General features: G+C 42.7%; 1 protein-coding gene across 1 annotated transcript; it reads left to right on the forward strand.

Moving 5' to 3' along the window:
- Positions 1-1,292: 1,292 nt before the first annotated feature.
- LOC119362029 lies at positions 1,293-5,874 on the forward strand. Its single transcript, XM_037627200.1, has 7 exons — positions 1,293-1,674; positions 2,298-2,987; positions 3,164-4,038; positions 4,120-4,195; positions 4,283-4,635; positions 5,252-5,350; positions 5,441-5,874. The coding sequence occupies exons 2-7, from the start codon at positions 2,378-2,380 to the stop codon at positions 5,588-5,590; spliced, it is 2,163 nt and encodes a 720-aa protein (XP_037483097.1). The 5' UTR covers positions 1,293-1,674; positions 2,298-2,377; the 3' UTR covers positions 5,591-5,874.
- Positions 5,875-12,609: the final 6,735 nt, after the last annotated feature.

The raw sequence follows: 12,609 nt of genomic DNA on the forward strand, positions 1-12,609 counted from the left end.
GAGGAAATTGATCTACGAGGGGATACATCAAACGCCTTATTCAACTAATGGCTTCATTACTGCCTTTATCAACGATCTTCAGGCCGTGGCGAAACCGCAGGGCCAGCCCAGGGTGGCTCAGCCTCGCCCGGCAAGGTGGATACCGCCACAAGAGGGGAATTGCAAGATCAACGCGGATGCCGCGCTTATGAGGACCAGGCCGGTTGGCGCGGTGCCAGCAGTATGCCGGGACATACATGGGATCTTCCTGGGAGCGTCCACAATCACTTTCCACGGCATAGATGACCCTGCGACGCTGGAGGCGCTGGCAATACGGGAATCATTAGCCTTGGCGGACGATCTTTACGAGCGCAGAGTTTCAGTAACCTCAGACTGCAAGGTAGTTGTTGACAATCTCACAATCTAGCGAAGCATGCTCTCTCACTTGGGGTAGGCCGTCGTGTGTGGTTGGGCGACCCAGGTGATCTATCTTTCGTCCCTGTAAACATTGTGACGATTTAAATAAAAGCTTCGCGAGATTGTCTAAAAAAAACCTATAGCAGCAAGACACTAAAAAACAAGATAGACTAGCATCCGTCTTACCTAAAAGGGCTCACGCGTATGGGCCGGACCGTTAGCGCTGTCGTCGCTTCCTCACTTGTCCAGTCACTCGCTCGCTCATTTTTGTTATGGCTCGTAAAAAAGTGTTCACGTAGTTTTCAAATTATGTTTCGTATCATACATTTCTCTGAACGGGTATTTTAAAAATGTTTAACATGTATTGAAAAAATATACAAAACAATTACTTGAAGAATGTTAGTAATGTATTAAAAAATGTTAAATGTATATAAAATGTTTTATACCTGTACAGAAATGTACAATGTATATTAAAATTGTAGGCATGAAAAATATAGTTTTTAAAAATGATAATCATGTATTTTTTTAAAAATTAAGCATGCATAATTTATTTTTCTGACATGTACGAAAAAATATATAATGCTTATGAAAAACGTAGACATGTGTCGGAGAAAAGGAAAAAGGAAAAGAGAACAAAACTTGTTAAAACCAAAGAAATTATAATAAAACCAGGAAAGAAACAAAGAGAACCCAGGAAAACATGAACACAAAAACTGAAAACCGAAAAAGAAAAAAAAGAGGAGAAAAAATAAAAACAAATGCAGAACCGCCCCTTAAACGCGTCCCATAATGGGCCGGCCCGCAAGAAGTGAGCTGGGCTGACGTGCAGCCCGGCGGGCGCTCTCCTCCTCCCTCTCCCCACCCCACGCACGTCTCTCTCCTCCGCCGAAGTCCAAAAAACCCGCGTCCAAGCGGCGCTGCCGCCAGCCGCCACAAAATTTCGCTCCCCTTTCCCGCCAACAAATACCAACCCTGGCGGCAACTTTCCCCCGCCCGGCAATATCCAGAGTCAAATTTTGCCCCCTCCGCGCCAATCCTCCTCATCCACCCCCCTCCTCATACATACGGCAATATCCAGATTCGAGAAGCAGAGTAGGGTTCCAGTTCCGACGCCGAGATCTCTGCTCGCCGCCGCCGCTCCCTCCGTCTTTCAGTCCATCCCTTCTCAAGGTCAGCGCCTCCCCGGACGGAGCGGGCGGTCGCCCTCTTCGAGTTCGACGCCGACCGTCCCGCGGCTTTTCCTCGATTTACCCGGGGCCGGGGGGTCTTCAGGTTCAGGTACCTGCAGGGTCCAGATCTGCGTTTGTTTTTCGCATCTCAAGCCGATGAAATGAATTGTAGGACTAGTAGATCTGTGTGTGGGTTGCGTTGACTCTGAATCTACCGTGGCTACTACTCTTGTAATTTTTGCTGGCTAGCATCCTAGGCCTGACAGCAGGCGCTGGGGGCACAGTTCTTAGCTCAGAGCAGGGGGCTTGATTGAGGAATTCGTGATTATTGATAACAAATTTGAGGGCTTCCCTCTTCACGGCCACAGGGATGTGGTTTCTGTTAGTAGTCAAAGGCTGCAACATTTCTATACATATTGTCTGTTCAACGTTCTCAATTCATCTCTCCCACTGGAAGCACAGTTTATCAGTAGTACAAGATTTTACTTGTATGTTCTGTTCTTTTTTATGTTGTGTTAAGCTCTTTTTTCTTCTTCTGCTCTCTTATGAAGAACACACAAGCTAATTGCAATGTTCTCAAACACATTGTGCTTCTTCAGGCATAAAAGATGCTTGCATGAATATCATAATGCGGTGTCTGTTTTTGAAAGATGACTTCATTTCTAGTGAAGATATTGATGCTTATACGCGACATTTACTTGACTATAACACCTGCTTTTTGTATGTCTACAGGGACCCTTTTAACCTTCACTTCTCTGAGTAGATTTGGCTACAAATAAGGCACTCAATCTGTAGACTGTCATCTGGCCACAATGTCTGTAGATTTGGCTCACAAAATAGTTTCGACTCTCAGAAGATCTGAAAGGTGCAAGAACACCCGTGTAATATACAATGATGATTATGAAGAAGATTCCGAGACTGAGATAACTGATTCTGAAGAAGATTCCGAGACTCAGATAACTGATTCTGAAGAAGTTGCCTCTCCTTCACCCTCGGGACTTAATGTTGCTTCTGTTGATGATGGTTCCGGTGAAGAGGATTTTTGCAGTGTGCCTCGCAAGGATCGAAGAGCTCCGTTGAAAGTTAAGAATAAGAAGGCTCCAAAAACTATTTCTGAAGGATCTGGCACTAAGGGTCAGTCTCAGTGTGGGGGTCTTGGGGTTGAAAGATCAAACGAGGAAGTTGATCTTGATGAGCCTCTTATTGCTTTGAAACAGAAGAAAGAAAAGACAACCCCTTCTAAGGCGAAAAGAAGGACGGATGCATCATCTTCTCCACATGCTACAAAACTAGATACATCAGCAAAGAGAGATGAAATTAGTCCTGTACAAACTTCCCTATTCGAGTCAAGGCTGCATGACTTAGTGACACAGAAGCTTGAAAGAAGAGCTGTAGATCAAGAGCACTCGAGAATTGCTATTGGTGAGTATTGTTAGCCAAACAAAATACAATTCTTATATTCCAGTTCTTTCTTATATTGAAGATCAATCCTCACAGCGACTTCTGTCTTTCAGCTAGTACATTTTTCTTGAAGCAACCTTTTTTGGATCCCTTTTTCATAAACATTGATATATATTGTTTTTGTTCTGTACTTGCAGAACGCACCTGTGACCATTCATCTGTTGTGCTGCATCAGTTTCCCATCAAAGATAATGAATGTGGACAGCAGCCTGGTTTCATCACCCAACCAACTGAAGCAGATGTTTCTGAAGCCAAAGCGCATTTGTATGACAGTGTGGAACAAAAAAAGACTAATAACAATTTTTCTTCACTAGGTCCCATTGATGAAGTGAGCAACCATCAGAAATCTTTAGATGATACAAGTAATTACACAGATGTGAGGTGCACATCGGTGGTCATCCAACCTGATTTATGTGGAAGCACAGACAGGATTTGCACTTCGCATGAGGAGGTTGTGCAGATGCCGGTGGAGGGTCAATTAGATTCACTAGTCTGCCATGGTGTGAAAACAAAGGATATATTACTGCATATAAATGTTGAACAAGCAGCCACAGGCTACAATTTTGCTTTTGATAAGACTCTTGATTTGGCTCATACTGCCAATTTTGACACTCAAGACGGGCGGCTAGAAAATATAGTTTATGGTGCTCTGAATAATAATGTGCAGCGGAAGTGTTTTGAAACAAAAACTTCTGTTGGAGTTCCAGATACTGTTGTGACTCTGAGCTCACCAACCACAGCAAATGTTTCACATGATGGCTGCCTCTTACTTGCCAACATGGAGGGGTCATCAACGGATATTGATCAGTTAAGTGGTACAATGAATGTTGGCATTTGTAGATCTGTTAATGATCAAGAATCAAGAGAAACTGGAGATGCAATATCAGATAGCTCCTCTAATCCTGAAGAAACACAAGAAATTTCTGATGGGCAAACTAGGGCGTCTGATTTTTTCATTGATGAAGGATCAATTGAAGATAATACTCCAAGAAAACTGTTGTCCCAGAGAAAGGTCTGCATAGCTCTTTCAATCAAGTTTCAAAGAATAGTTATGAACAAGTTTCTCATTAAACTATCCTTTTATTTTCTTCAGATTATGTCACCAACTTCTCAGGAGAAGTTTTGCAATGCTTTGGCTGGTATCGATTTGTGTGGAGTCCAAAGGCTTGGTAAGCAATCTATGCCATCTTGTAGTGTTGCAGAGTGGTTAATTATTATAGTATTTCTTATTATTCATGTTACCATTACCGTTTCAGAGAGAAAGATTAATCTTGAAGATTGTGATGTAAGTAGTCAAGCATTACCTCAGACGACAAACAAGCAATACCGATCTATATTAACCAGAGACAGGAAACTTAAGAGCAGAACTTCTATCTCCTTTACAAGGAAAGGAGTTCTTAAGTCAACAGAATCCCCATATCCTGAGCTGACAAGTTCATCTGTTCTTTTGGACACTGAGAAAGCTGTTGAGTTTTCACAAAGGCAGATGCATGATATAGAAAGCATTGCAGCAAATCTTATCAGGAGCTTGAAGCACATGAGAAGTTTAGTGGACGAAAATTTGTCATCAGAAGCACAGTCTTTGCTTCCTAATTTTAACACTGCCGAGGTGAGATATTATTAAATATAACAGTTACCTGTGCTCATTTGATTTTACTGCTGTGCAACCGATTGATGATACAACAATAACACAAAAATTGTTGTCTGGTAAGTTACACCATATGTTGATTTGGAGCACAAAAATATGTATTTAAGATTTGTCTTCTGCGTTCCTCTGTTTTTTCTCTGTCAGCTGCTTCTGTTTATAATAGTACATAATATAAGGCTAAAGCTCCTTGTGTTACTAGTACTTTGATGCTATGATCTGTACAAAGTTAGTTTCTTCTTGTACAGCAGAATTACTATTGATTTACATTTGTGGTTCTCATGTAAACCATCTGTTTGGACTGAAAAGATCACACGCCTTATCAATTATTGATGCACTCCTGCTTAATATGTGCTTTCTCCTGTCTGTGCATTAATTAGCGCAAGTCTACCTTTTTTCCTCTGAATTAGGTAGGCCTTGTTTAGCTTATCAGAGCTTAAGATATTGCAAGATCATGAATTACCGATGAATTATGATACTATATGAACTGTCTGAAGTTCACAGCTGCTTGACGAGTAGATGAGGCCCAACTCTAGTCTGATCAGATATTTTATTGATATCTTACAATTATCATTCACAGATGAGAGCAGCATCTGAGGATGCATTAAAGGTGGAGAGAACTACAAGGAAATGGTTGACAATAATGAACAAAGATTGCAATCGTTTTTGTAAAATATTGGTTGGTATCTCTGCTTTTAAGATTGTTTGATACACAGTATTGAAGTGTTTTCTGAACTATCAGCTTACATTGTTAAAATCTTAATGACAGACACTAGAGGGAAAGAAGGCCGCTTCGCATCCAGAATTGCCGAGGAAACGTAGGAGGATAACGTTCGCGGATGAAGCTGGAGGAATGCTCTGCTCTGTTAATGTGTTTAGTGATGTACAGACCTCTCCTGCATGCGAGGGTGAGTCATAAACATTATTTGGGCTGATTGCGTCAAGCAATTGTGTTGTAATAAGTTGATTTCTGACAATGAAGAATCAAACAAGATGGGCCCTGTTTTTTATTTTTTCCGAACGAGAGATGGATGGCCCTAGTCAGGAACCAAGTAACTGGGGAATGTTTCCCTCTCACTGTATGTTTAGACGCTAGAGTCTATGAAGTGGCTTCTGAAACTGTTCCATCAAAGCTCCACTTGCTGTAATTTGTAGACAAGAATCAACTTCTGCAATTATATTGTACAACTGATTGTTTAGCCATGTGGATTCCTCTGTTTTAGCCATGACACTGTTTGTGGATTCCTCTGTTTTAGCCATGACACTGTTTTTGATCAAGCAATTAGAGGGGCGAAAGGAAAAGCTGTAGCTGGTGCGCAATTCACTATTTGTTTGCTGTAACACATAAGAGTGGTTTTGCCATTTTGGGCTGAAAGTAAAAATGCCGATTGCTCATTCCGTAACCTTGTTTCTTGTGTATTTTATTATCAATAAGAGTATCATTCTGACTATTCTGACTAGTTCGTTGAATTCAAAAGGCACTTCGTAGAGTTGTGGGGTCTAAATTTTGTCCGCTAGTGGTTAGAGGGAAAACATGAATTATCGCTAATGAACCAGAGTTAAATAATTCTTAACTAAATTGTTCACCCATGCAAATGTAAAAGAAGCCAGACGAACTAAGAATTTTTTTATATTTATAATAAAAAACAATCACATCGGTGAATATGTGTGACGGTTTTCCTGATTCTGAGCCAAGAGATTTTTGTAAAGTCCCAATCAACTTTGAAAAGCGATACTTTAGTTTAGTAAAAAGTGCAACGTCCAGTTCTTCTAGAAATGTGTATGGAAAATTGCAAGTAACATTTTTCATTGAATTAAAATTGGAATTTCTTTTCTGGGTTGATTTGAATTTATGAAAACCATTATTTGAAAAAAAATGTAAGAAAACCAAAATCAACCTGGACATAAGCAAACCCTATGTGTAACCGCTAGAGGAGACCCAATGAGAGGAGCAAGCACACACCCATATTTTAGCGTCATTGTGGTTCCCTCACCGATGTCGCCTGCTTCGGCAACGCCATGCGGGAGGGGAACCATGATAGCTTGTTTTCCTGGGCGCTCAATACTCTAGGTATCTTAGTTAGAATTTTGGTTGTCCATGACTTCAGCTTTGGTGGAGGCGAAGGCAGGACGAAAAGGTTTCCTAGGCGATGGCGAGAGGAAGGGGAACCATGAAAGCTTGTTTCTGTGGGTGCACAATAATCTAGGTGTCTTAGTTAGAATTTTGGTTGTATATGACTTTAGCTCTAGTGGTGGTGAAGGCAGGACGAAACAGTTTCCTACAAATCTCCCATTGAGCAGTCATTCTCTTGGCTGTCAGTGTTGGATATTGTAGTCGGTGTTTGTGCCGTGTCGCGTCCTTCGGATCTGGGTGGGGCTTCGCGTGTCTTCGTGTTGGTATTGTAGTAATGTGGTCTTCTTCCTGCCTTTTGTGGTGGTGGTGCTGCACATAGCTATAGCGGCATCGGTGGCGGAAGGCCATCCCTTGTGGACCGGTGTTATGTCCCGGCCTTTTGAGGCAGTGAGAAATTTGTCTTCTTTTTCTCTCCTCATGGGTATACCCTTGTCGCAGCGGCATTCTTTCTGTCGCTGTTGCAAAGTTGATGTAAGTTTTGTTCAGAAAATTGAAAGGTTCAAAAAAAATTGTTTTTGCTCCCTCTCTGTCGCAACAATGGTTCTCTTTGCCAGTGTTGCAAAGCTGACGGAAGTTTTGCCCAAAAAATTTAAAAGTTCAAAATTTCTAGAAGTTCTTTTCTAAAAGTTTATAATTTCCTTTTTTGGAAATCCCCAAAGTTTCCAATCATGAAACTAGGAAATGATTTTACGGTGGAAACTATAATACCTGAAAGTGCCAACAAATGGAAAGTTATGGAAAATGAGAAGTGCCAAAAATGGAAGTTTCTAAAGCGGGGGAAATCGGTCCCTTGAGGGGCCAAAAGGCGCCCACTACTTCAATCAACAGTAGCTGCAAGCTGGAAGGCAACAGTTCTCAATCAAAATATTTGGTCACACCTGATCCAGCTGCATGCTTAGATCAAATTAGTTGGGTGTAAGAATCCATAAATATAGATTAGACATATTCGGCGAGAAGATTTCACCGCACAAAAATAACCATGCTCCTCTTCAAGCTTGACATTAAGAAGGCATTAGACTCTATCAGATGGGACTACTTGCTGGAGATGTTGAGCCATCTTGGCTTCCCTACTCACTTTCGAGACTAGATTTCGGCCCTCATATCCTCGGCATTCTTGAGAGTCTTGCTAAACGGAATTGCTGACGACCCCATCAAGCATGGTTGTGGCACCAGATAGGGTGACCCACTTTCCCCTTTTCTCTTCGTCCTCGTGATTGACCTGCTACACCATATCCTCAACAAAGCCACCACTCATGGGAGGTAAAAAACACATATTTGACCTGTTGGCGAAATCAATTCACGATCTGAACTGTCCTTGAATTTTTTTCACAAACTGACCGTTTTGTGTGGCGCCTGACAGACGGGCGCCACACTGCACTGTGCAGCGCCTGGCTCTTCGGCGCCACATGCTGGGCCAGCATGGCAGCCCGGGGCTAGGTGCGGCCCCACATCCATCCGTGCAACGCCTAAAGGATAGACTCCACACATGTAATGTGCAGCGCCTAAGGGCTAGGTGCCAGACATGTAAAGTGCAGCGCTCGACCCTTAGGCGCTGCACTGTCTATGTGTCACTTAGGTTGCCCCCACCCCCCCACCCACACCCGAGGCTAAGCGCCTCCTCTCCCCATCTCAAATCGTTCTCAAATCTTGCAAATCTGGAGTATTTGTCCATGGATTTCGAAGCCAACCCTTCCGTTAAGGTAAATACCTCTGATTCCCTCGTTTTCATCCATAGGAATTGCCACATTTGCTCAAATCGTGCTAGTTTGGGGAAACCCTAGTTTTGTCTTGGATTTGGAAATTTGTGTTGAAACATGTTATGTTTCTTTGCCAATTTGCTAGGGTTAGGCTTCTTATTATGCTAGGATTAGGGTTATGTGTGTTGTTATGTTGGGGTTAGGGTTAGGGTTATGATATGGTTATGTTTGTGGTTATTGTTAAGTGTGGGCTAGGGTTATTGTTTCATATCTATGTCAGGGCTTATGTATTTTATGCAAATATTCGGTTAAGTACTTATTGGATATATGTGTGTTTTTGATTATTTTAGGGATGGGAAGAACATGTGTTTATGTCCATTATGTGGATAAAGAGGCCTTTTTGAAAGGCAATGTTGAGCCGGACCTAGATGAGCTTGACATGGTGTTTGAGAGTAGTCCTAGCTATGCGGATGTCTTGGAACAAGTGAGGAAGGATTTGAATTAGATGGACCCAAGTGACGTTGTTGAGTTGGAGGGAAGGCATAATGTTGGTTTTGGAATGCACATCCGTTGGAAGACAATGCGTGTGAACTCAGAGCAATGTTGGGTTGCATACAAGGAGACGGTTGCCGAATCTCTAGACAAGGCTCTTGAGTTATTTGCCTCTAAGAAGGTTGAGTCTAGTTTGCATTTGGACTTGAACCAGAACCCCTCCCCGTTGGTTGCAAGTACTCCCCCACCCATGAACCTAATTTGACACAACAACTTTGGCCAACATTGAGCCCGATTTCAAACAACCAACATGAAGCTTTTCAAGAGGAGAATGATGAGTACAAGGAGGATGACAACGAAGTTGATCTCCATGACAACAATGTGGGTGATCTCGACAAATATCATGTGCAAGAGACAATGGACCAATCCATCTCTTTTTCCCGTTCACAGCGAAGGAGGCCGAAGCATTGGCGGGATCACAAGACACCATTGTTCAAGGATCTTAGTCTCGCGGATGAAGCCGTTGTAGATGGTGGCAAATGTATATCTCTTGGAGGTAGGCTAAGTTCTCACCGTGATTTGGAAGACGGCAAGAACGGGATATATCCCGGTTGTGAGTTCAAATCCTTCTTGGAATTGACACTACAAAAAAATACACTTTCGTGATGATACGTGTTTGTCATAGTAGGTCGCGTTTTTTTGTCATGCATGTACATCCATGACGATTTTATGACAGAATCAAGATAGTCATACCTGTGCTGTCGTAGAAGTGTTCCATGACATTACCAAAATTATCATCACGGAAGTGTCCACTTCCATGACGATAAATCGCGCGTCACAGAAGTGCTTTCGTCAAGCGTGACCGACATGTGGCATCCACCGTAACGGAATGCCGTTAAGCTATCGGGTCCATTTTGGATCCGATAACCCGTTAACAGCCCCGACCAATGGGGATTTTCCACGTGTAAAATCATCATTGGCTGGAGAAAACACGTGTGGGCTCACTGTTGGGACAGATGTCGTCCACTCATTGGACCCAAGGCGCCTATGATACGTCGACACGTGGCACGACCCAACATAGGCCCATTCCTGTGAAAAGGCCGGCCCGTTTGACTTGGTCAAAAGGTGGCGGGCCGGCCCACGGAAAGCCTGTTAACGGCCTGTTCGCATATAGCCCATTTACAACCCGCTAACCCAGGGCCCGTTACGACCTCTCCGAATTAGGCCCAGTAGCGTCATCTGGGCCATCCAATATGATTCTAGCCCGTTTTAACTTCTGGCCCATGTATGGCCCATGACGACTTTCGGCCCATATGAGGCCCTTTGTAACTCTTGGCCCATTAACGGCCCGTGGTGAAACTGGCTCATAATGAACAGTGTATCACTTTATACCCATTAACGACCCATTATTCCATTGGGCCGTTTCCAGCCCAAGTTATCTTTCGGCCTTCTCAGGGCCCATTTATTCTTGGGCTCATTACCAGCATTCGGTTACTTAAGGCCCGTTACTGTCATTTTCTTCTTATGGGCCAAATTCAGCCCGTCGTTACAGTCGGCCCGTTTGTGGCCCGTTAATATGTTGGGCCATTTTCATGTAAAAAAACCCATTGGGCTGTTTTCATAGAGTTATCAAATACGACCTATTAACGGCCCATTATGGTCCACGAATAGTACGGCCCATGATTGGCGAAATGATGATACGCCGCGTAGAAGGCCCGTAAAAGGCCCATGGATCGTACGACCCATAGAAGGCCCATGGATCCTACAACCCGTAAAAGGTCCATGGATCTCGTACGGCCCGTAGAAGGCCCATGGATCGTACGGCCCGTAGACGGCCCATGGATCCTACGGCCCGTAGAAGGCCCATGGATCCTACGGCCCGCAGGAGGCCCATGGTTACAATAGTCCGTGTGTTGCCATGATTATTTTGGCATAGTTTCCAAAAATAGGTTATTGTGGCCACTAGAAAAACACAAAAAAAGAACTGCAGTGACTACAAGCAAACAACTAAACAAGACAATAAGGAAATAAATAAGCAAGCAATTAATGCTAGCCTATTACTGCTATTACACATATTACATCCACTGGGCATCAAAGTTCGCCACCAGTGCAAATATAGGGAACAAAGCAGCATATTACATACACTGGCCGTCAAAATTGGCCACCAGTGCAAATAAACGCGGCAAAAAAACAAGAGCATAACTGAAAGAACTTCAAAAGAGCTCAAGAAACATTATCCTGGGTATCCACCATGCTAGCAATAAGCTTAGCAAGCTTATTAGCTTTGTCCTGTTTGGTGCTAAAATCCTCCAACGCTTGCTGTTGCACCAGAAAGTATGCATCTGAATGCTCCAGGGACTTCCGCAGTCCTTCCGCTTCTTGTCGCAGCACATCTGATCGATGTCTTTCAGCTTGTAGTTGAGACTCAAGAAACCGAACTAATTCAGACAGTGAGTTTGAATAGCTTGTGCAAGCGGTAGTGGCCAGTAACTCGAACACTAAACCAAGACATGACTTTGGGGTTGTCTCACTGTCTTCAAGATAGTCTTCCTTAGCTATTTTATCGGCTTTGTTGGAGACCAACAAGGATGTTTCACTATCCTGAACCTTATCTGCATTACTTCCTTTACCATTGCTTAATAAGGCACTCTTCCCCAATTTCTGTCAGCATTCTAAAAGAAGAAACAAGCAGACACATAACAGGTTTAGCATGTACTAGTATATGAAACTCATTTCGGTGAACTAGTTCATTAGTAAGGTGGACAGGATTAAACTACCAAGTCTTCTATTGCCAAGTACTAGTACATAATAAAAGCATCAAATAAACATATATCTATGTCCTATGGTCACTGCATTGTCTTGCCAAATCAAAATAGAGACACGGTTAAAATCATATCAGTTCAAGACAAAGAAACAGTGAAAGAATACAAAGTGTGGGAAACTGCACGACACAACAAGATTTCAGATGGGTACCACGGGTCTACATGTACAACAACACTATTGGCTCTGTTGTGATGCTAGTAATGTGCATGATATGAGAAGTCAACTGTATACACAATTGAAACTGAAATCAACAGAGCTATTGATAAGAGCAAACCTGTTAAAGCAACATGCGTGAACATACCTGCTGTGCCATTGGAGTTCCGATTGGATCCTTTAATTTAAAAATAAGTTTGTATGAGTAAATACAGTGATACAAGAGCAAAGCAATATGCACGATAGCAATCATAGTTAAAAAAGGCGCACCTAAGCAAGCGCTTAAGCACGCCTAGGCTCTAGGCGTTGGCAAAATGCATTGCGCATAACTACGCTTAATCTATGCATAACTGCGCATAAGCATGCACTTTGGTCAGTAAAGCGCAAGGCGGTGGCAAAACGCACAATTAACGCCTAGCACTTTTTTGAACTATGATAGCAATGGAATCTTAAATTAGAACAGTTGTTCTTCAGGTTTAGGCACTTGTTCTACATGAACAGAGTACAATAAGACGCAAGAATATAGTACTTCAAAATAGAAAATGAGCTCATAGACCTTACCACATTCTTGGTTCGGGACCAGTACAGAACAAGACGTTCCCAGTCATCGTCCAGTAAATGTGTCTCAGGAGAACGTAA

This window comes from Triticum dicoccoides, chromosome 2B, assembly GCF_002162155.2.
Source record: "Triticum dicoccoides isolate Atlit2015 ecotype Zavitan chromosome 2B, WEW_v2.0, whole genome shotgun sequence".
In the NCBI taxonomy this organism is placed as follows: domain Eukaryota; kingdom Viridiplantae; phylum Streptophyta; class Magnoliopsida; order Poales; family Poaceae; genus Triticum; species Triticum dicoccoides.